The sequence below is a fragment of the Prionailurus viverrinus genome, chromosome D3, assembly GCF_022837055.1.
Source record: "Prionailurus viverrinus isolate Anna chromosome D3, UM_Priviv_1.0, whole genome shotgun sequence".
Lineage (NCBI taxonomy): Eukaryota > Metazoa > Chordata > Mammalia > Carnivora > Felidae > Prionailurus > Prionailurus viverrinus.
Genome location: NC_062572.1, coordinates 59114656 through 59138872, shown reverse-complemented (window position 1 = coordinate 59138872; position 24217 = coordinate 59114656). Strand labels below are relative to the sequence as shown.

Below are 24217 nucleotides of genomic sequence, written 5' to 3'. Positions count from 1 at the left end.
TACCTCCTTCTTAAGTGCCTACTATGTGCCAAGCACTGTGGAGGGCACTGGGACAACCAGGAAAACAAGACATGGTTCCTGCCATCCAGGAACTGAGTATAGTTCAGTAGGGAGACAAAGTAAGTGATCAGGCACATCGTGTACGAGTCTCAGGAATGTCTGGCACCTCAGCCAGCGCCTGGCATGGTTTGTGTGTTCAAATATTTGTTAAAGGAATGCGTGACCTGGAAGCACACAGTAGGGACACGTAGCCCAGACTCAGCAGTGGTCTTGCAGGGTATTTAAAATATATACCATATGTCAGTATGCTAAACTAACGTCCTCATTTGGTGAAGAGTATGGAGGAACAGACATACATTTCACACCACAATGGCACTAATTACTAAGTCTGTACTTTCTTGGAAAACGTAGATAACTAGGGCATCCTATTCCACAAAATACCAGTTACCCAAAGTCTTAGGTGACTTGAGTGAGCTATTTTAATTAACAATTCTCTTAGCATGCTTGGTTAAGAGTGCAAAGTCAAGTGCCATTTGGTTACAATGGGAAAGAAAATATATACAAACCTTTCTTCTCTTGCTTGTCTTTGCTCCTCTCTTTTGTCTAAATACTCTCGGCTAACAGAAAAATGCAGAAGAAACAAAATAGGGAAGGAAAAGAACAGAATTAGATGCTCATGAAATTGCCAAGAAATTATTAGTGTTTCATGAAAGACTGTTGCCTCAGAAATGGAAAGTGGTTGTGCTGGATTAAAAAAATATATATATATAAAGGCTACCCTTTCAAACTACTAAATGCAATGGATTTCCTATCGAATCACAGGGATGAAAACATGGGAAATCCTACAAGTTAAAGAAAGAAGAATTTAGGTATATGGGTGAGAGAGGAGGCGAAAAAGTTTTTTAAAAGGTGAAACAATACATAAATAAAATACGGCAACTGCAAGCAAGCAATAGCTTTCAGAGATGATTAACGTCCAATCAAGTCCTGCTAGCTCCACAATTTTCATCTCAAGGATTAAATCTAGGTGGGTCCAGGTATCTAGGCCATTTTGTGTTGCACTCTGCAGTTTGGACATTCATGCCACAGTGCAGGATTCTTCCTCTCCATCCCTACGCAGGGATCATGGGAAACTCTTGCTTTGTACATTCTCTTGTCTGCACTCGTGAGATGCCCAACTTTTGTCCACTTCCCACGTTTGTTGCTCTGCTCCTGCTGATGAGATTCCAGCTTGAATCTAAGTTTAAGACTTAGGATCAGCAACTTCTCAGTGGACCACTTATTTTTCTGAAAAATTATGACTTCGTGGCTTCCTAAACTGGACATCACAATGTAGCTTAAGTATTCTACCCGCGCCCCCCCCGCCCCATGCACTGGTAACAGGATATAAAGGGACAGTAGGTCAAAGCAACTAAAGCAGCTTAGGAGATGGAGAAAAAGAAACAAAGACCCAGATTTGTTAGCATTTATGAGCACTCATCCTCATCACCTTCCACATTAGAAATAATATGTCCCATAACCCAGGAATCTTAAAATCATATTCAACAAAAATAAGAACAGGTAAGGATGCTCTCCAAGGGAAAAAAACAAAAGAAGTACAAATAACTTAAATCAATAAATGGCTGAATTACTATTTCCTTTTTCGAAATTCGTTTCATTCACATCCTCAGACTTTCAGGCTGGAACTAAAGTCATCATAATTAATAGTTGTATGTGGTCTGTCCTGACGATTGACCAGCACTCCTTCTTGGACAGGGTTCTTTTTTCCAGGATCTGTGTCTTACATGGGAAGTGAGACCCACTCAGGACGAAAAGCAAATAGTGGATAGTTACAAGCACGGTCTGTACCTAGACACACAAGCATATGAATGCACAGCTTAGTATTTGTTACAATGCACTCTTGTCCTATTCTTCTGGGGCTTCAATGATATGAATGCAAGGCATTTTGTTACTGTTCTATAGGTCCCTGATATGCTACGTTTTTTTCCCAATGTTATGCTTAATTTTTTAAACTGGATAATTTCTGTTGTTCTACCTTCAAGTTTACTGACTTTTCTCTCATCTCCATTCTGCCATTGATTCCATCCAGTGAATTTTTTATTTTGATTACTGCATTTTTCAGTGCTATATGTATTTCCACTTGGTTCTTCTTTACAGCTTCTATTTCTTTACAGAGACTTATTTTTTCACTTGTTTCAAAAGTATTTGCCCTTACTTCTTAGGACATGTTTATAGTAGCTCCTTTACAGTCTTTGTCTGATAATAACATCTATGTCCTTTTGCAGTTAGCACATTTTGATTCTCTTTCCCCTTTAAGAGCCTTGTGGTTTTTTTCTGTGACACGTTACACTGGATTGCATCCAGAACATTTTAAATATCTTGAAATGAGACTCTGGGTCTTCCTTGAATTCTATGAAGAATCTTATTTTCTTTAAGCAGGCAATCAACTGGGTTAGGTCCAGCCTGCCAGTTCTGACACTGGCTCCAATATTAGCTCAGCTTTCAAATATTTTTAATGCTATTCAAAATGAGCCCTTGTGTGCACCACCCAGTAGCCAGTCCTGGACCTTGAGTGGCGGTCCACTCTGTATTTAGTTCTCAAAGTCTGTGGTATGCTCTGGAAGTTCTGAGCCACATGTGCACAATTGGGAGATGAATCCAGAATGCTCTCTTAATTTCTCTACCCTTTGTGACTTTCCTATAATTTCTCGGCTTCCTTGGGTCTCCACTCTTGGCCCTGTAGCCAGAAAGCTTGGGCTTTATTTTCCATGCTCTGGTGCATACTTTGAGTAACTCCGTCTGCACCCAGGGCAGCACAGCAGGACGCAGAGAGAACGAGGGCGATTTGCTTAGTGCTCTTGGAACCACAGCTCCTTTGGTCAGAGGAGGGGTGCCCTCCCTCAGAGTTTCAGGCACCTGCCTGGACACTGCTGCCATCATTGTGCTTCGGTAATAATACAGCTTGGAGACTGGGGTAGGGAAGAAGGGAAAAAAAATATGAAAATACAGGACATTTCTCCAGTCTCTGACTCTTAGGAACTCCATTTTCTGCTCCTGAGTTCAGAAAGAGAGGCCTTCTCTTAGAGCTCTTTCAGTTCACACTTGGTACGCACTTCTGGGTTTGGGGGTACCTCTGAGGACACGCCAGGTGATGAAGAGGAAAGAAAAGGGTAAACTCTCGCTGGTTTGGAACTCTGAATGCTAGCCTCTGTCCCCAGTTCACTGGCTCCCTTTTACAATTCAGAGTCTTCAGAGCTCTGTGTGTCTGTCCACAGCTTCGGGTGGCACTCAGTGGCACAGAAGAGATGGGAGGGAGTGTGCCGACTCCATCTTCCCCTGAACTGACACCCTGTTTTAGTAGGTTTTCAGCCCAAATCCTTGTACGTGCAAACTATCCTCTGAATCTGCTGTGTCAGATTCGCCGCTGCTCTGAATCTGCTGTGTCAGATTCGCCGCTGCTATTTGGTGGCAAACTATGCAAACTCTCAGAAAGCCCTGATCAGGAAGGATTTCACCTGTTCCAGTGGTTTTACAAATTGGTCTTTCCAGAAGTGACGACTCGCAGAGTTACCTCATGAGAAATGGTGCATACAGGTCAGGCATTTCCACATATAATTTGGTAAAAGTCCAACAGTTCAGGGTCTGCTATGCAATCACAGTGGAGGAATGATGTTAAGTTGACTTCGTGCCAGCCACTAACCCAGCCTTACAAAAGCCAAGATTAGCGTTTCACTCAGACTTGGGATATTTGTTGCCATGTAATAGTGAATTATAGTTAAGGCAACTTTACAACTCAGCTTCTATTTTGACCATTTCATACTTACCTGGGTCCTGGAAAAATGTAACAGAACCTATAAATCCTTATTGACACTGCTTTATATTCTTTGTGGGTTTAAATGGGAGTCATTGAAAGGGGATACTGTTTGCCAAAGAAACTAAACTGACGAAACAGGAAGTGAAGATGGGGTGAGAAAGGAAAGCAAGAAAGAACACAGAAGGTCTAGGAACCATGACTGTGCCGGTGACAAAGGCAGCGATGAAGAGGGGGAGAGGATGCGAGAAAAGAGCAGAAGGAACGAAATGTGTAAGGATGGTCTCAGCAAGTGTTTTGCATAGAGCACTGCACAGCATGGAGCTGGCGGGGAGAAGAAGTGGAAGGAGGTTGACCAGGAGGTTGGTGAGAACAGGTGCACAGGCTGGAGGAGAAACGGAGTGACATTGAACTCAGCTGGGGCAGACAGGCTGAGACTGGAACACAGCCTGGGAGCTGGATGGAGACCAAAGAGATCAGTGGGATAATGGGCTGGGAGTAATCGGCAGAATGGCTTTCTCCTCCATAGGAAGAGAGATTATTGTTTAAAAAAATACATTGAAGATTGCAACAGGGAGCAAGGAGCAAAGCAGAAAGTGGGAAATGCATTTTCTTTTGGCATCCAATGGAATATGAATAAAACATGAGTAGCTTTAGGGGGAAATGACAAATTAAGTTAAGACAATTAGGCTCTCTGTCTTCAGGAAGGCCTGGATAAGACCGTTTTAGATAATGGAGGCCCCAAAAATACACAAGCTCCTAATTGTATTTGGCTGGCTTTCTGTGCTTCCTGCCATATGGTTAGAGGGAAACGGCCATAACAAGCCAGAGCTAGTCCGTTTCAGGAATGTCTTACAGTTCCTTAAAAACAGAGACAGAATCTAAAGCAAACATATTACTATCAAACCCTTCACACCAGTATTCATCATACAGAGCACGAAGGCATGCGCTTCGATTTTCCATTATTTAGAGAGTCTTGAAATTCCTCTTACTTGAATTTGTTCCTTTCTTCCCGTTCTATTCTCTGCAACCTTTCTTCTCTCTCCTGCCGCCGCCTCTCTCTCTCTGCTGCCAATGACTCTTGATGCTGCCTAAAGGATGATGTGAGAAGACCACTCAGTGAAGACCTAAAGATACAGAGTTAATGTTTTAGTGGCTTGGCCTGTGATTCAAAGTACCCAAGTAGGAACCAGCCAGACTTCGGTTTCGAGTGAGGGTCCAGTCCGCTGGTACCTAGGTATTGCTGGGGGGAAATTACTGAGCGTCTCAGATCTTCGTCTGTAAATGGAGGTAAGTAGCCTGCTTCGTGCGCCAGGAGGAGAAGGTACTAATGTGCATACAATGCTAAGCACCATGCCTGGCACATAAGCAGTCATCAATAATAGGTGCTGTTATTACCAAAAAGAATTCTCATAAATACAGATTCATCCTCTCTCCCACTCCCTTTCTCTCTCTAGAGAGAGATACACACACAGTTTTTTGTAGAGGTTAATTCTTTTTTTTTTTTTTTTAATTAAATCCAAGTTAGTTAACATACGGTGTAATCATGACTTCAGGAGTAGAATTTAGCGATTCATCACTTACATACAACACCCAGTGCTCATCCCAAGTGCCTTCCTTAATTCCCATCACCCATTTAGCACATCCCCCGATCCATCTCCCCTCCAGCAACCCTCAGTTTGTTCTCTGTATTTAAGAGTCTCTTATGGTTTGCCTCCCTCTCTGTTTTTATCTTATTTTTGCTCCCCTTCCCCTATGTTCATGTTTTCTTAAATTTCACATGAGTGAAATCATATGATATTTGTCTTTCTCTGACTTATTTTGCTTAGCATAATATACTCTAGTTCCTCCCACGTTATTGCAAATGACAAGATTTCATTCTTTTTGATCACCAAAAATATTCCATTATATATATGTGTGTATATAGACATATATATACACCCACACACAATATACACACCTATACACACACATTATGTATATTATATTATACACACACATCACATCTTTATCCATTCATCAGTCAATGGACATTTGGACTCTTTCCATAATTTGGCTATTGTCAATAGTGCTGCTATAAACACTGGGGTGCATGTGCCCCTTCGAATCAGCATTTTGGTATCCTTTGGTTAAATACCTAGTAGTGCAATAGCTGGGTTGTAGGGAAGTTCTATTTTTAATTTTTTGAGGGACACTCCATACTGTTTTCCAGAGTGGCTGCACCAGTTTGGAGATACACACGCATTTTAAACTTGATCTATGGAAAGACGTTATAGAATCAACATTCAATCTAGAACTGTTTTCTATTTTACATATGCTAAAAATATTTTACCATATACCAGCTTCTTGATATACCTCCTCAAAATAATTGTGTCATCTTAAAACAAGTGTTAAGATAACAGATGAAGAAAAAAAAGACACAATACTGGTCTGAAATCTGACTGAAAATAAAGAAATCTTATTCTATGTCAAGAAGCATCCAAGAACATACAGCATGTTCAAAGGACTTGACTGCTGGTGATACCACTCAATATGGACTGTTCACTGAAGATGGCATTATGGGGACAACTGGCTGCGAGAGGCCTCAGTGAGGGATCAGGGTGGTGGGAATCACAGGAAATGTTAAGTCACGAGAATGGGTGGGAAAAGAAAAAATTATGTAAACTCATGAAAAATACAAAAGGGGGTTCACTGGGAAGAGGGGTCTGTTGGACCTCTGGACAAATCTGTATGGACAATGAGGCCTTCATTTGTTGAAAAAATTCTAAAACTAAGATATAAATATTGCTGAAATATAGGTGGGATGAAATCCTACTTGAATCCAGTGAAAATATGCCTCCCTGGTGGGGAACACAAGGTTCCTTAGTGCGGGAGAAAGATGGGACTCTGGTATCACTCACATTCGGCCATAAGTCCCACAACCATCCTCCTTAGCAACATGGAGCTGCCTCTGGCTGTCAGTCAGAAGCAGAGGGAAGAAGCCACCATTCCTGCCGGCTACAGGAAGGGAGTAACCAAATCCCATATTCCAGGCTCTCTCGGGAGCTACTTCATCAGCCCTGGACACTTGGGCATGGATAGAATGTGAGTTCTCCTTCATATAAATGAAATCTAGACTATCTTTCTTAAGCTGTTACTTATTTTTTTCTGTCATGTGAGGCTAAATCTAATCCATAGAGTGTTCAGGTTTACTGTACCTCTCACGCAGTGACTGACAAATTGTTACAGACATAACAGATTGTTTCAACCTGATTAATAAGTTTAACAAATGAGCATATATACCTACTATCCCAAAGTGGAGAAAACACATTCTTCTCAAATACAGAGACCACCAATCCTGCCACAAAGCTCATAAATAAATGCCAAAAATTGGTTTCATATGGGCTACCCTCCTCTCAACAATGTAAATGAGCTGGAATAAGATAAACTTTAAAAATTGATATAATTGGAAAACTGTGAACACTTCTAAATAGTTCAAGCCAAAGAAGAAAAATACAGAAAATTAGAAATGATCCAAAGGGTACTATAATGAACACAATATATATCAAGATTTATAGAATACTTCTACAGTAGTATTTAGAAGGAAATTTATCACCCGAAGTGTTTGTATTAGAAAAGAAGTAAAAAATAATGAGTGGTCAACTCAACAGTTTGAAAAGCAACAACAGAATAAATTCAAATAAGGCAAAATAAATTCAATAAAGATAAGAACAAACATGAATGAAATAGAAAAATATAGAGAAAATTTAAAAAACCAAAGCTGGCTTATAATTTTTAAAAATAATAATACATTCTGTCAAAACTGTTTAAGAAAAAAGCTACTAATAAGCAATTTTCAATAATGGCACATAGATACAAATATGAACATAACAAGACACAAAAATAATTATGAGAAAATGAGAAATTTCGATGACAATACATTTGGAAACTTTGAAGAAATGATGTTTTTCTAAAACTGATTGAAATCACTGAGGAAGAAATAGAAATTTTAGAGCTCTATTAACCTTTAAGAAATTGAATCAATTAATTACAGATATATCCATACACACCAAAACAAAACAAAAACCCCACGAGGCTCATATTTTTAAAGGTGATTTCTACCAAATAATCAAAGAAGAATTCATCTTAATCATATACAAAGTTTCAGAGAATATAAAAGTTCCCCAGCTCATTTTATGTGATTAGTAGTAGTCTGACACAAAAACTAAACAAGAACAGTATGAGGATAGAAAGTTATATACTGATTGCAAATACGAACACCACTGCAAAATCTGAAATAAAATCATGCTGTTTGTCCAATGAATCCAAGGATGTTTAAGATGAATACATCAATGAATGTAATTTACCACATTAATAGGTTATAGGAGAAAAACCATGACTACCTCCGTAGATGCAGAAAAAGCTTTAAATACAATACTCATTCGTTATTAAAAAAAAACAAAAAAACAAAAAAAACTTTAGCAAGCATAGAACTGGAGAGAATGTTCTTAACCTGACAATGGGTATTTAGCCAACATATTTTTTTAAACTATGGTAAACATTACTCAATGCTGGAACATTAAGTGCATCTTAATGTTAGAATTGATCAATCAGCGGGAAACTGATGGACTATTTAACAATTGGTACTGAGAGGATTATTAACCACATACAACAAAATACAGTGAGGCCTTCCACATACCAAACACGAAGAAAAATTCTGGGATTGGAAAATGTAAAAAGTAAAAACTTTGCAATATTTATCTCAGGAAAGAATTTTTATACCAGAAACAAAAAAAGTGCCATCAAAAAGGAAAAACTTTTTCCTTTACATATATTAAAATTTACATATATTTACATATATTTACATATACATCATATATACACATATATGTGTACACATATGTATATATACACATATATACATATATGTACACATATATACACATTTACATATATTAAAATTTAAAATCTGTATGCACTTAAAAGAGTACAGAAGTTAAGAATAAAGAGAAGCCACCACTTAGGAGCTACTTATAACACATATAAACCACAAGGATTAGTATACATATAACAAAAAGAACCACTCCACATTAGAAAAAAAGAAACCACTCATGGAAAAATGAGCAAAAGATAATGGGCATTTTGCTGAAGAAGAGAATTAAATGGCCAACAGATATATAAGTGATGCCCATCTTCACTAGAAATCAGGGAAAAAGAATACAAGTTAAACCCATAGTGAAATATTATTTCAAACGTCTCAGATTGCAGATTGACCAAAACTAATGCCTGATAACCCAAAGCATCGGCACAGAACCAGACAACAAGAACTCTCTTCCATACCTTCTGGGGGTCTAAGTTGATATAATCATTTTGGAGAAGCACTCAATACAACTGAAGATGTGCATATCCTACAATCCAGCAATTCTACTTCTAGGTTTATACTAGAGATTAACTTTTGCATGCTGAAGATGGCAGATACGTACGAGAATACCATGTGCTACGCTGTTTTGCACTGTTAATGGTTAATAACTAGAAACTATATAGGAAAACAAAAATATGGTATGTTTTTACAAAGAAATACTTTATGCATGTGAAAAAATAGACTGAAATGGGCTAACATGGATGATTCTCAAAAGCACAATATATTGACAGCGAAAAGCAGTCTGAAGAATATGAACGATATACTTTCATTTCTATGAAGTTTAAATACATGCCAAGCAAAACCATACACTATTTAGGGGTATGTTTATATTTAGCAAGAATATAATAACATCTATGGAAATGACAAAGCCAATTTCAGGTGGTCATCACTGGGGAAGAAAATAAATCAAAGGGACAAGGGCTTCAATTTTATATACAATAGCTCCATAATTTTCTGTCATTACCTAAAATTTTCTGTAAGCCTGGAATATATTTTTGAAGCTATTCTATTGCTCTTTAAGAATCAAAAATACTTCTTGGGGCGCCTGGGTGGCTCAGTCGGTTAAGCATTCAACTTTGATTCAGGTCACAGTCTCACGGTTTGTGACTTCAAGCCCTGCGTTGTGCTCTGCACTGACAGCTCAGAGCCTAGAGCTTGCTTTGGATTCTCTCTCCCGCTCTCTCTGCCCCTTTCATGGTCATGCTGTGTCTCTCAATAATAAACATTAAACAAAATTTGTTTAAAAAGAATCAAAAGTACTTCTCTTTTAACATCAAGTATCTTTGAAGCCCCGAGCTAGGTGAACCTCAAAAGTTAAGTCTAGCTCCAGAATTTGAAAACAAAACATAAGGTATTCTACACAGGAGAGTTATTATTTTAGGACTATGTGGGGAATTTGAATCCAGCCCAGCTTCCCAGCCTGCCCTGTGCGGTCGTCTCCTCAAGTGCTAGCATCTTTACCTTCTGAGTTCTCTTTCCAGAACAAAAGACAGGAGCATGCTTGGTAGTCTGTGCTCATGCTTCGGTGAAGAGCAGAATAAGGACCTTGCCATTCCCCCTTATCCTTCTGACTTTAGTTTCTTCTAAATGTTTGCTCTGATCTCAGGAAAGACTTAACACGTAACTTAATAATGGGCCATTAGTGGCTGCGCTAATGAAGTCAAAGTGAAGCCTCTCTATACCACACATTAACATCATTTCCTTACGGAAATTGTGAATATTGGAGCCTGAATAAAATTAAAGTAGTATTAGAACTCGAGAACGTTAAGTAGTGTGTCCAGTTTAGTCAGGTCGGTATGTCATTCCCTCCTGCAGATTTTGACCCTGCCCGCTTGGACCACCTCGTAAGAACAGATCTCATATTGACTTGCTGGCCAGAACGCAACAGCAAACGCACTGATGAGCAGCCTTAACAACACGGGAAGTCTCCTTCCTTGGTTCCTCTGTTCTGAAAGAACTGAAATGCGAGCTAGCTCAAAGCAAAGCAGAGTGGTTCCTCTATTCTGGACATGAAGCAAAGTGCCTTGAGCAATTCAAGATCCATTCTCTTGAGCACACTAACACAGATCCCTGTAGCAGGAAGGGAGAATTTAAAGACCTCCCATGGGCTTTTCTGTCCTAAATGAATAGAAGTCACTTTGATCATACTGGAAACAAAAGGCTATAAACATCATATTAATAAATTTCCCTAGGTTTTCTGGAGAAGCCCAACATGTGAGAATATAAACTGTGAGAATATAACATGTGAGAATGTAAACTGTGGTCCTGTTTCTGGAAATGGGCTCAACCCATAATATCAATGCCAGAATGCACTCAAACCATACAAAAGGGAATCCCAAATCAACCTTAAAAAAAAAAAAAAACCAAAATTCAAGTTAGTATGGTAAATTCTCCTTAGAAGGGCATCATTAACAGATTTTTATCTTTCGTATTAAGTTTTTCAGGAACAATCCTTACAGCGATTGGAAGTTGCTGTCATGTTTAATCTTGGCTGGTCTGAGGACCAGCTATGGCAAAAAAGGAATGAGCACAACAAGGTTTAGAGAAAACCAGAGCATGGCCAATCGCTGAACCCCGGTGAGCCTAGTTTACTTGTTTGTAATTCGTGATAATAATACTTGAAACTCATGAAGCACCATCAGGTTAACATGAGTTTATGTATGAGCTTGCTTAGAACAGCATCTGGGCTGGAGCACCTGGGTGGTTCAGTCAGCTAGGTGTCTGACTCTGGATTTCTGCTCAGGTCATGACCTCACAGTTTGCAAGATCGAGGCCCTCATCAAGCTCTGTGCTGACCGCACAGCTTGCTTGAGATTCTCTCTCTCCCCCCTCTGCCCCTCCCCAGCTCATGCGCACTCTCTCCCTCTCTCAAAATAAATACTAAAAAAAAAAGAACGGCACCTGGGCCATCCTGGGTATATGACACATCTCGTTTTATGCTGGGAGCCTAAAATCTCTGGGTGCAAGGGAAGGCTAAGCTGCAGGATCAGGGCCAGATCTGGAATGTGACACTGGCAGCGCCCAGCCTGAGAGGTGAGAATGGGCCGGGGATTGACGTGAACGTTCCCACCGTGGCTACCAGCTGGGTGAGTCACCAGGGCTGCGCGCCACCCCGGAACACATCTGGAAAGCTGAAGTTGTCTGTGATACAGCCGAGGCAGCTGCAGCTGAGTGAAGCCACGTAAGAATGCAGGTGGAGAGGAGCCAGAGAGAGATTTTGCAATGGAGCGGATGATCTACTCTGAGTGAGAGGAATTGCAATATTTAATCCTGACCATATCAGGCTCCAGGGGCTTCCCCAGAAACCCATCTGGTTAAAGCCTCCCTCACCGAGATGTCTGAAACAAGAATTCCATTTCACCGAAATGTGTTTGGTAATCACAGTTATCACTTACAGAGACAATACCGTGTGGTACTATTTTACATGAAATGATTCTTTAAAAATTTTTTTAATGCTTATTTATTTTTGAGAGAGACAGAGACAGAATGAGAATGGGTTAGGGGCAGAGAGAGGGAGACACAGAATCCGAAGCAGGCTCCAGGCTCCGAGCTGTCAGCACAGAGCCCGACGCGAGGCTTGAACTCACAAGCTGTGAGATCATGACCTGAGCCAAAGTCGGATGCTCGAGCGACTGAGCCACCCAGGCGCCCCTACATGAAATGATTCTTTTAATGCCTACAACCTCTTGTACTCAGTTCTACTATTCCCCTCTTTATAGAAGAAGAAACTGAGGCCAGAAGAGTTACATTGAGGACACAGTAGAGGTGGGCATTTCAACAAGCCTGTTGGCCAGAGCCCCAGTGTTAACCAATGTCTTACAGAAAATAAAAGAGAAAGGAATACACTTCATCTCATTTGATGAGGACAGCATTACTCTGGTGTAAGACCATTCTGGAAGACAGCTTGGCAATTTCTTAAAAAGGTAAACATGCACCTACAATAGGACTCAGCAATTTCATTTCTAGGTATTTATCCAAGAGAAAAGAAAGCACATTTCCATACTAAGACTTGTACACAAATGTTCATAGCCAAAAATTGGAAACAACTCAAATGTCCATCAACAGATAAACAAACTGTGGTATATTTGTATGGTGGAGTACTATTCAGCAATAAAAAGGAATGAAGTATTGAAACATACAACAAAATGAATGGATTTCAAAACAATTATGTTATTTGAAAGAAGTCAACCCCTCTCCAAGAGTACATATAGTATGATTACATTTATATAAAACTCTAAAAAGTGTAAACTAATCTATGACGACAGAAAGCAGACCAGTGGTTGCCTAGGATGAGGAAGGGCAGCCTTGCACAAAAGGGCATGAGAAAATGTTTGGGGTGATGGATATTTGCATTATCTTGTGATAATGGCTTCATCTGCATATACATATGTCAAAACTTCTGCTCAACTTTTTTATGTCAATTATACTGGAAAAGCTGTGTAAACACACATGCTCCCTTGGTAAGTTTGAGTTAAGTAAAAGTCTTATTTGTGAAAGAAGCAAATCTTCAACACTTTTTATTTTAAAAAATGATCTCTGGTGAAATAGTAACAAAAGTCACACTAAGTTCACAAATTATCCGATATTTGAAATTATCACTGAATTCACAAGCAGTTAATTTCACATAAGATACAGAGGTCAAAGAATGGTACTGAAAGGGCAATGCATTGGTGCAAAACCATGAGGTTGTCCTTACAACCTAGCTGTGAAAATCGGGGGTCACTTGATCTAAAGATCACAGGAGAAGAGGTAACTCTGGGTTGTGCCAAGCAGTATTTGCTTGCCCTGGAATGAGGAAATGTCAGAATCTTCTTTCACCCTTCAGGGCTACATCCCAGCTCTCAAGGATGAAATGAGCAAGCCCCAGAGGCAGCCCTAAGAACCAGGCAACTTTTCTCCATCATCGTGGCTACAATCATGGAGACATCTGCCGTCAAAGAGGGGGACGTGGGTTTAAGGCTTCCTTCTGCTCTCTCTCCTCCCAACTGTCACACACGGCTTCAGCGCAGCTCTGAGGTTCCCAGCCATGGGAAGCAAGAGCACGGCTCACATTGTGCGCTGTGGACACTGGCCCCACATGCAGTCTCACGTGACCGCACTCACTCACGTGCAGGGCACGTGCCATTCCCCTAGGCATAGCTGGCATCATGCTTCGACCTGTCCCCTGACCCCCTCTGCAGGCTTTGACCCCAGGCTCACAAGCAGTTCTTGCCAGTTTGTTCTTACTTTCCACCCTCCTGTCTAAGACCAAGCGAGTCCTCCAGCGAGGAGGCCAATCCTCCTGTCACAAGTTCCCGGGCCACCACAACGTGGCTTCATGATTAAACTATTCTTCAGGCAGCTTCCAAATCACGGACTGCCACCAGCACCTCCTGAGTCATGGCTTCCTGGCCTTGCAGGCCAGGACCAAGGTTCATCCTTCCCAGCTTCTCTCTTCCTCTCCTGTCCAGGCCAACTCATACCTCCTATGCATGCCCACCCCTTCTCTAAACACCAAATCTCTTCCAAACATAGTCTTCCAGCTCAGGATCATGTTTTAAAGAAAAATATGGACTCACTCAATTTTTTTTTTTAATCTCCCTCATCTAAGGGGCTTGCTCATCTCATCACGAGAGCTGGCAAACCTAGGGATAAGTTGCAATATGTCTTACATTGGTGACTCAGTTTCCCAGACCTCTTATTAGAGGTGTCCCTCATGAGGACAGAACACCTATGCTAGGCTCTCGACTTTGATGGCCTCTCTACTTCTATGAAATTTCATTTCCTTCACAAAATTTACTGCAGCGGAAACTCTCCATTTGCTGATGATTTGCTTATCTTCTGTTTCTGCCAGTACAGTGTAAGCCAGGTGAAGCCAGGGGTGGGTCTAATTAAATCAACGTCAGATTCTCATGGCAGCATAGGTGGCACAAGGTGAGCACCCAATAAATATTTACCGAATGAAATATAGGAGTCATTATATGTGTGTATGAGTGTGTACAGCCCCAGAGGCTAGGTTTCCAGCTGTCGCTGAATATTTTGGTTTTACACTGGCACAGCAGAAGAACAGAATGTGAAAGGGTGGGGATTCCATCTAAATATCTAGCTGTCTACACACACACACACACACACACACACACACACACACACACACACACGCTCACTCACTCTCTCTCTCTCTCTCTCAAATCAACCCAGGAAGAAACTCAACCTCTCCCACCATAATAGTAAGACTTACTCATTCCTGGCTGGGCTATGTGGAAACAAGTGGGAGAAATGGGAGAAGGGACCCAGGAGTACATTTTCTGAATGAGGAATCTCTCCCTTGTTCCTACCCCTTTTCACTGCGTAATCTTTGAACAACGCTAGTGTGAAACCAGAAACCCAGCCATCAGGGGCTGACCCACTAGGACAGGGCACACACGAGGGTGTTGGGCCAGGGGTTCTGCTTGCAGCATGGAATACCTGTGAGTGTCTACAGCTCTGTGGGTGGAGGTGTTCCATCTGCATTGTTTGATGAGTGACCTTTGCACTTCCTTGTTCTAGGTCTCACCTAACTCTGTGACACGCACTATTCTCACTTCCCAGTGGAATTACAGTAGATACGCTTAAGGTTGCTATGTTTACCTTTTATATAAACAAGGATGAGAGAATTATGTAATTTAAAAAAATGTATTCTAATCCCACTTTCCAAAGGAAGAAAACAGGATTCTGGGAGATTCAAACTGGTCATGCATGTGCTCGCCTGCTTATGTGACAAAGAGGTTTGGGGCAGGGCGGTGAACAGGAGGCTGGAGAATCTCATTCGGGAGGCACAGAAGTGGCTGCTGCCCAACAGCAGCGACAAAGCAGTAAAGATGCCCCCTACAGGAGAAGGAACAGGAGAACAGCATAGAGTGTCTCCTTGCAGAAAGAAAAAACTCGCTTTTACGAGTCATGTGAACACAGATCCTACAGGGCACAGTCTTGCTTGTCTTAAAGATTTCCCCCCATATGTTTGAATAAAATATCCAATCCAGGAAAGTTAACCATCTTGATCCCATGGCTTTGGGGGACCCAAACCTACTACCACGGACCACTGTAGATTGATGAACCCCATTTTAGGAACAAAAGGACAAACACATCAAAGGGCTGAGAGCTGAAATAGAGGTAGCATATGAACCCACAAAGATGTTACAATTCATCCTGTCTGAGGAAGTCAGAGGAGTTTTATAGGACAGATGTCATCTATGTGACTCTTAGAGGACGAGAAGGAGTCAAGTGGATGAATAAAGGAGAGGTTGGCCAAAGAACAGAGCAAATTGGAAGGAAGAGTCCCCAGGAGAGTCTGGTATGTTCATAGTGGCATCTCCATGGGGTTAAAGTACAGTGAGGCTGGGGGACGTGATGGTTGATGAAGCTGGAAGGTGCCTGCAGGACCCAAATGTGAGAGATCTTCTTGATGATGTTAGTCAAGTTGGGCTTCACTGGTTGGCAGAGGAGTCATTCAAGGTTTCTAAGTGGGAAATGTCATCCGCTCAGATCTACATTTCAGAAAGACCTATATCACTCAATAGATAGTCCGGGCATGACATAGATCTTGAACTAAATCTATGGTAGGAATGGTAAGGAGTCAGCTCCAAAACACACGTGGGAGAAAGAGTCCCTTGAGTCTGTTGAGGACTCAGAGTCCTCCCGCAGGACAGAGGGCTGATGTAGAACCCAGGTCCCCACACACCCAGAGTCACAGCAGATAGACGCCATCGGGGAGCCAGACCTACCGTATACTCACTCTGTCAACGGACCAGCGCGTCTCCCCTCCTGCACTTTGGATGCAATCACAATCGATTAATCAGAACCACTTTGTGCCTTACAGGAACTCATTGTGTGTAACAAGACTGGTATCAGGAACTAGCAGCAGGCAAGTGGGGAGGAGCAGGCAAGGTAGAAGGAGAACACAGCTGCTGTGAATGGTAGGGACTCAGTCCACATTGGTACCTTTATTTCCTGTCACTGGTTGTAGACTGGGTGCCACTAATTTTGATCACATAAAAAGAACACGCCTTTGATCTTATTTTATATGCTCTTCAGAATTTTCTCAGTGATGTCTGAGGTGTCTTTTTTAACCGACTTCGACCAATTTAAATTGAAAATTAAAAAAGAAAATTAACTAGAGCTCCATTGCACGATGGTGCTCTTGACTCCACAACACAATTTTGTAAGAAGTACGGTGTAGATCAAGTGATGGAACACAGCCAGCAAGTATTTGAGACCCAGAAAAACATATGAATCACCTATTTGGAAAAATCAATGGTTTTAAATCCAAACAAGTAAAACCTCGAGGCACACGTAGATACGAGCGAAGGCAAGAAAAGATAAAAGCCAAAGCTGACTAGGACAAGAGGACAAGCCAAAGCTGACTAGGACAAGCACAAAGATACATGCACAACAGACAACCCACACAGAGGAGGAGATTAGGATGAGGAAGACACAGGTACCAGCAAGTTATACTCAGGGCGATAGTCAAAAGGCCTGCCAGGCAGGTAATATATACAAAACCTGAAGTAACTGAAAACAGGCAGGAAATGCATGGAAACGGACATCTTCATCCTGAGGGAGGAGTTACCACCCCAGTGGTGGAGACAGGTGTTGAAGGGGGTCATAAGAAGGGAGAGCCCACAAGGGGAAGCTTGACTTGGCAGACAGAAGTCACAGCTCAGCAGAGCAGGCTCCCCTCCTCCCAGTCCTAGCTGCTGGGTCCCAGCTTCCCCAGATATTGCCCATCCTCTATTCTGGCACTGTCCATCACCGTAAACAACTGCACAATAGCAGAAGACAAAAACAACAGGACTGTTTCAAGTTGGCACATGACAAAGTCCTACTTTAAAGACTACTGACCGCATGATAAAGACAAGAATTGGGAGGAAGGAGAGCTCCTGACAGCCTCACAGAAGCCAGGGGGTGGGACACACTCCTAAGGGAACAGTTTGAACACAGACACATACGTGAATCGGGATTCCTGTAGGTACATGACAAATCAGTAGGGACATGATTGTTCATTCGATAAATGGTCTGCAAACAAGTGAAAACACTTAAGGTGGATCTCTGCCTACACTATATGCCAAAATAACTTCCAGCTAGATAAAATATTTCAATGTGAAAACTGCAGCTTGAAATTCTGGAAGCATGCAGGGGAGAAAAGGTGTCCTCATGAGGAACACAAAACCAGAAGACAAAAAGATGAATAAATTTAACTCATAAAACTTCAATTTGTCTGCCTGGCAAAAGCACCAGAAATGAAATAAAAGACTAATGACTGAGGAAAATAACTGCTACTCTTATCAGAGTTTATAAATAACCTCTACACTTCAGTAAGAAAAAGAACTCAATGACCATGAGCCAAAATTTCACAGAAAAGGAAATATTAAATGCTTGTGGACATAGGAAAACATGCTCAACCATATTAATAAGGGAAGTGCACATTTAAATTTTAATACCAGAGAACTCTTCACCACCAGGTGGCCAATGGTTGAGACTGTGAATGGTCCTTCTGCATGGGGGTGGGCAACGAGCTCTCTCACCCTGCATGGCTCACAATCAAAACTGGTACAATCCTCATGAAAAGCAATTTGATAAAAGTCAATAAAAATTTAAAATGCGTAAACAATTGACTTACTAGATCTATTTCTAGGAGCTTATCCTATGGACAACCACACGTGTGCAAAGTGACACATGGACAAAGAATTATGCTGCAGTATCATTGGTCACAGCAAAACACTGGGGCCCATCAATACAGAATTGGGTATATGAAGTAGCATCCAGAGAAAAAAGTATGATGCAGACATTAAAAACAACGCAACAACTCTAAGTACCGCAGGGGGGAAGAACCCAGATGCAGGTTTTAAGGGAAAAAACAGAACGCACAATAGTTTTGTGCAGGGTATTACCATGTGTGTAAAGATAGATGAAACATGTCTACGCTTACGTGAACATAAATGTCTCTGGACACACACGTAAGAAATCGCTAGGAGTCATCACTTCTGGGGAGGGAGCTTCACTTTCATTGTACAGCCCTTCACCTTTTAAATGCTCTACTGTGTACATGCAAAGCCCATATAAAAATAAAATGCAAAGCTGCATCCTTTACCCATCCTTACTATCCATTATCACTCCCAACAGAGGTGCCACTGCTCATATGTGGGTTTACTGTCCTCCACGAAGTAGGGAGACTCTCTCTGCTGGGGCCATGAAACAGGGCAAACAATTCCCAAGCGTTTCTTCTTTTTCAACTTTTTTAAAGATTTTTTTTTAATGTTTATTTATTTTTGAGAGATAGACACAGAACGTGACTGGGGGAAGGGCAGAGAGAGAGAGACACACACACAGAATCTAAAGCAGGCTCCAGGCTCTGAGCTGTCAGCACAGAGCTCAGCACGGGGCTCGAACTCACGAGTCACGAGATCATGACCTGAGATGAAGTTGGACACCCAGCCTTAGACTAAGCCACCCAGGCACCCCCCCCCCCTTTTTTCACTTTTTATTTAAATTTTTAAAAATTAAAAAAAAAAACTAATGTTTATTTTGAGGGAGAGTATGTGCGCACTCACAAGTGGGGGAGGGGCGGAGAGAAAAGGGAACAGAGGATCTGAAGTGGGCTCTGTGCTGAAAGCAGAGAGTCCGATGTGAGGCTCGAACTCACAAACCGTGAGATCATGGCCTGAGCCGAAGTTGGACACTCAACCAACTGAGCCACCCAGGCACGCCATCAAACTTTTCTGAAGACTCTTGATATTAACCTGTAGAACAGGCAGGGTATTGTCATTTACAGCAGTGTCATTTACAACCAGCGGTACTGTTGTAAGTGGAAGACAGAACAGAATCAATACTTAAGGCACACACTGATCCTTCGGGTTTCAGCTCAATGAGTAAAGTCCTTCCTGGTCCCTAAAATCTGGATCTGGGGTTCTTCCAGTGTGCTTTTCCACACAGAGCACTCACTGTGTTCACCTGCTAATACCCCCTTTCATGGTACAAGCTGGGCCTCATTATCAGCGCACTCCCCAGACTCAACGCCAAGACTGATGGCCTCAAAGCACCTTCAGCCCCAGGCACTTGACTTGTGTCTGATCCCCTCACGGTCATTGCTCAGTAATTGCGGTCACCACACCGAACAAGCATCTGGCGCCATTTCTGAAAAGGCCCACAAGATGGAGATGTCACTGCAGGGATGGAAAGAGAGGGGCTCTGCCCTTCCCAGCTTCCCAGACTCATTTGCTGTGGTGTAATTATTGTTTGCTTCTTTGTTTCATTTGAATATTCGACATGAACGGTTCAAATATTCCTGTAATTCTTCTTTTAAAAATATTGAGAATGTTTCCACTCAAAAAGCACAGTTTCAAAATTGAAACAATTAGAAAGTCTGCTTTCATTAAACAGTGGCATCTTGTATCCCAGAGGGCCTCTGCAAATAGTTCGGGATTTCTTATTTTCTTTTGTTTTGGCACAGCTCAACTTCCAATTTCATGAAAATTAATGTTACATTGTTTCTGAACGACAGCCCTATAAACAAAGTCATAATAGGAGATGTGGGGATGGATTCATTTTAATACCCTTGACTTGACTTAATTTTGTATATTGTTTCTTTAGTTCTTCCTTTCTAGGTCAATTTATCATTCTAAATTTGATTAACATCCAACATACTAGCATGCTTGGGAAAAATATGGAAAACACTAAACTCACAATGATGGCTAGTTGGATTTCCAAAGTGGGCTGACCTGCTTGAAGGGGTGTTTTAGTTGGCCTGATTTTCCTAGGACTTAAGGGAAGTGAGTCTTATTTCCAAACCAAGGGAAAAGAGTTCTAGATCTTTCCAGTACTGCACGGCACCCTGACATGAATCTAATTTTTCAGGAGTGTGTTAACAGAAAACGTGGGTTCTCGGGACACCTGGGTGGCTCAGTCGGTTAAGCGTCCTACTTTTGGTTTTGGCTCAGGTCATGATCTCATGGTTCCGTAGGTTCGAGCCCCACATTAGGCTCCGTGCTGACAATGTGGAGCCTGCTTGGGATTCTCTCTCTCCTCCTCTCTCAAAATAAATAAATAAACTTAAAAAAAAAATAGCATCAAGCTTTAAAAAAAGAAAAATAAAATGTGGGTTCTCACTACAAGAATTCCACTATTGTTCATAATACTTTAATGCCTTTCCTGAGTTTTTCTTTTTGGTTTCCAGAATTATAGGTATATAAAACATCTCAACAATCTTACAAATTACTGAAGTATATACTTCAGTAAAAACAATCACACACCTTAGTAGGGCAGAAAACTGTTGTAAATGTGAAAATAGATGAGTGACATCCAAATAATTCAGTTGTCAAAAATGAAAAAAATTAAACTGTATAAAACCACATATTATAATAAATACAACTTACATTGTACATTTGGGTGATGTATACAAATATAAGTTGGAGTTGGGACCCCTCCTTCTTTTTCTTTTTTTTTTATATCATAAATATAAGCCAGTGAGGACAGAGTAAAACGTGGTGGGGTAGCCAGGCTGGAGGGCTTGCTGGTCTTAATAATGAAACTGCATATCTGATGTTTCAAATGATTGGTCACATTGTTTAGTGAAGCCATAAATGGTGATAATTGGGGAAAAAAACATGCGAATGTAAAGCAAGTAACTCTGAAGCTTTCTTTGCCAGTGGATACAACAGATGGTTCAGGTAGAGAACTTTCTGTAGCAGAGTATGCTGTAAGAGGGAATTGGAAAGGAAAGGCTACCATTGGGGTGCCTGGGTGCCTCAGTCGGTTAAGCATCTGACTTCATCTCAGGTCATGATCTCATGCTTTGTGAGTTTGAGCCCCGTGTCCGGCTTTGTGCTGACAGCTCAGAGCCTGGAGGCCGTTTCGGATTCTGTCTGTCTTTCTTTGCCCCTTCCCCACTTGTGCACGCTCTCTCTCTCAAAAGTAAATAAACATTAAAAAAAAAAAGGAGGGGGGAAAGAAAAGAAAGGCTTCCATTACTGGCTTCTCTGGTGGCCAGATCTCAGCATGCAGGCTGGCTGGAGGGATTTCATGTAAGTAACTTCTTCAAGCCAAGGACCACTGAGTCCACCTATCCCCAGGGACCCTCACTGTGTCCCTGGTGTCATACAGACTCCTGATGACTCGCATGCCCCAGGCTGAACATCTCCACCTGTGATTTGCTTTTTTTTTTCCCAGTAAATTCTGTCTCTGTTCCTAGTTTCTAACATCCTCATGCTTGAGCAAGCCTGAACCCTCACTCATTCTGCTTCCCCTGCTCCCACCTTCCTCCAAGTTTGCCCCAACTCACTGCTCCTCTCAAGTCCCATGGCCACTGCCCTTCTTAGGCATGGTCAACCCTCTCAGACTCAGAGATAGCAGCCCCTGTCCCTGTAGCCTCGACCCACTGGCTCCACTCATGGATAGATTAGAGCACCCCACCTGCTGCTTCAAAACTCAAACAGCCCCTGATGTCTCAGGATGAAGCATCACCTCCTCCCCAGGGCATTCAAGGCTCTCTGGGATCCAGCCCCATCCTGCCTCTTTTTATGCTCCCGCCCAATGCCCCCCCACTTCCCAGGCCCCAGGAGACACTCAGCCAGATCAAGCAGGGAAGGAGACACAGGCAAGAGTCTTTCCAGAGCCTACACCCCTAACCCTCCAGCTCAAACCTGGACCTGGGTTTCCAGGGGATGGGAAGGGGACCCATAGGGGAATCTCCCCTAAAGTCCAGGGCTTTGGAAACCTATAAACTTCCCATCCTGATAACCTGTCAACTTCAGGGACCTCCACACTGTTCCCCAACCAATGAGTGGGTAATTCACCTGATCCTGCAACTAGTGTTTACTGTGGCTCTGCCATAGTCCGGCCCCAGGTACCAAGAGGGACACAGCAATGAAGGGGACCTGGTTCTTGTTCCCAAGGAGCTGGCAGACTAGCAGGAACAAGATGTGAGATGTAACATCAGTAAAACTTAAATATTCCTGACTTTGGACCCCAATATCCCATCCCATTAGATAAGGACCCTCTTCACTGGTGACCTCTCTGGGACCACAGTGATTTCAGCTGATCCCAAATAGAGGTGCCCTAGGGCGAAGGGTACAGTGTCTTCAAGGAAATCAACTTTTTATCTTATGGACAAGATCTTACTAAGCCCAGATACACCCAGCCCAGGGCCATGCTGGGCTGTGAAACCTGAGATTTTGACAATGTGGAGCCTATGTGTCATCTTAGAAATTAACACCATGTGTGGGGAGGCAAAATTCATTGGACAGCCCCTCTTCCTGGGGCTGTAAGGTCTTGCCTGCTCTACATCCCAACCAAACCTCTAATCACCAGCCACGTTCAGCAAAACACACTTCAGAATACACAGATGATTAGAGTATAGAATACAGGTCGAGTTTGTTTTAAATTCAGGATTTGAGGCAAATGATCATTTTGAATTGCTCATGTCTAGATTTCTGATCAATCACACGCTGCTGGGTGTTATATCTTGTCATCATATATTGTCACTTCCCACTGGACCCACACGGTGGGGTTCACATAATGCTTTCATGAGTACCTTTTCAGTGGCTCATCAAAACCACCCTCTAAGGTAAGAGTTGTCATAACTGGCATTTTACCCTCAAGGATTAAATAACTTCCCAGTGACTAATTGGAACCCCAGCCAGTCTTCCCTAACTCAGCACTCTTGCCATATAAGGGTAACTGTTTTTAATTGTTCTAAAATTACAGGTCTTACCTTTTCCTTGTAAACACATCCTTGTGCAATCACTCGCTTCCAGAAGTAATAGTTAGTTAATTTCTAGTGGTCTAATACTCTTGCCAAGTTAAATTCCTTCCACGGACCCATGCAATTCTTTTCCCTTCTGGTAGGTCCTGGATTAATTACATTAAGGTACAGACCTTAATAGGCCCACTACCTCCTGACTTATATAGAATTGTTCATTCAAAGATAAAAACTGGGGGCGCCTGGGTGGCGCAGTCGGTTAAGCGTCCGACTTCAGCTCAGGTCACGATCTCGCGGTCCGTGAGTTCGAGCCCCGAGTCAGGCTCTGGGCTGATGGCTCAGAGCCTGGAGCCTGTTTCCGATTCTGTGTCTCCCTCTCTCTCTGCCCCTCCCCCGTTCATGCTCTGTCTCTCTCTGTCCCAAAAATAAATAAACGTTAAAAAAAAAATTTAAAAAAAAAAAAGATAAAAACTGATGTTTATAGGACCAAATGCAGATCTTACACAAATTTGAGAACAGTTTTTCATAGGTCAATCAAACCCTTCACATTTAAGTAACTGGGAACAAATTTTTTTAGACTTTCTATGGAAAGAACATAGGGAGATGAGACATTAAAAAATATCACTTCTAATAAAATATTTACTTAGTAAATAGTGTGAAAGAAAATATTATTGCCTTTGGACTATATTATGTACAGAAAAATACTTTGGATTATGCTTTGTATTTCTTTTCCTTTAGTCATTCTTCATCAAACTGATTTCTTCCACCAGAGGGTAAAGCCATCGGCTTCCTTCTT

General features: G+C 41.8%; 1 protein-coding gene across 4 annotated transcripts in view; it reads right to left on the bottom strand.

Annotated features, from left to right (window-relative positions):
• The window catches only part of FHOD3 (formin homology 2 domain containing 3), a 470296-nt gene that overhangs the window by 91677 nt on the left and 354402 nt on the right, over positions 1-24217 (bottom strand). For 2 of the 4 annotated variants that reach the window (XM_047828303.1, XM_047828306.1), the window contains 2 exons: positions 4804-4938; positions 567-617 (listed from right to left, as the gene is read on the bottom strand). In XM_047828303.1, coding sequence (XP_047684259.1) covers positions 567-617; positions 4804-4938 — 186 coding nt within the window. The remainder of the gene's footprint in view (positions 1-566; positions 618-4803; positions 4939-24217) is intronic. The other 2 variants (XM_047828304.1, XM_047828305.1) reach the window with 2 other exon arrangements.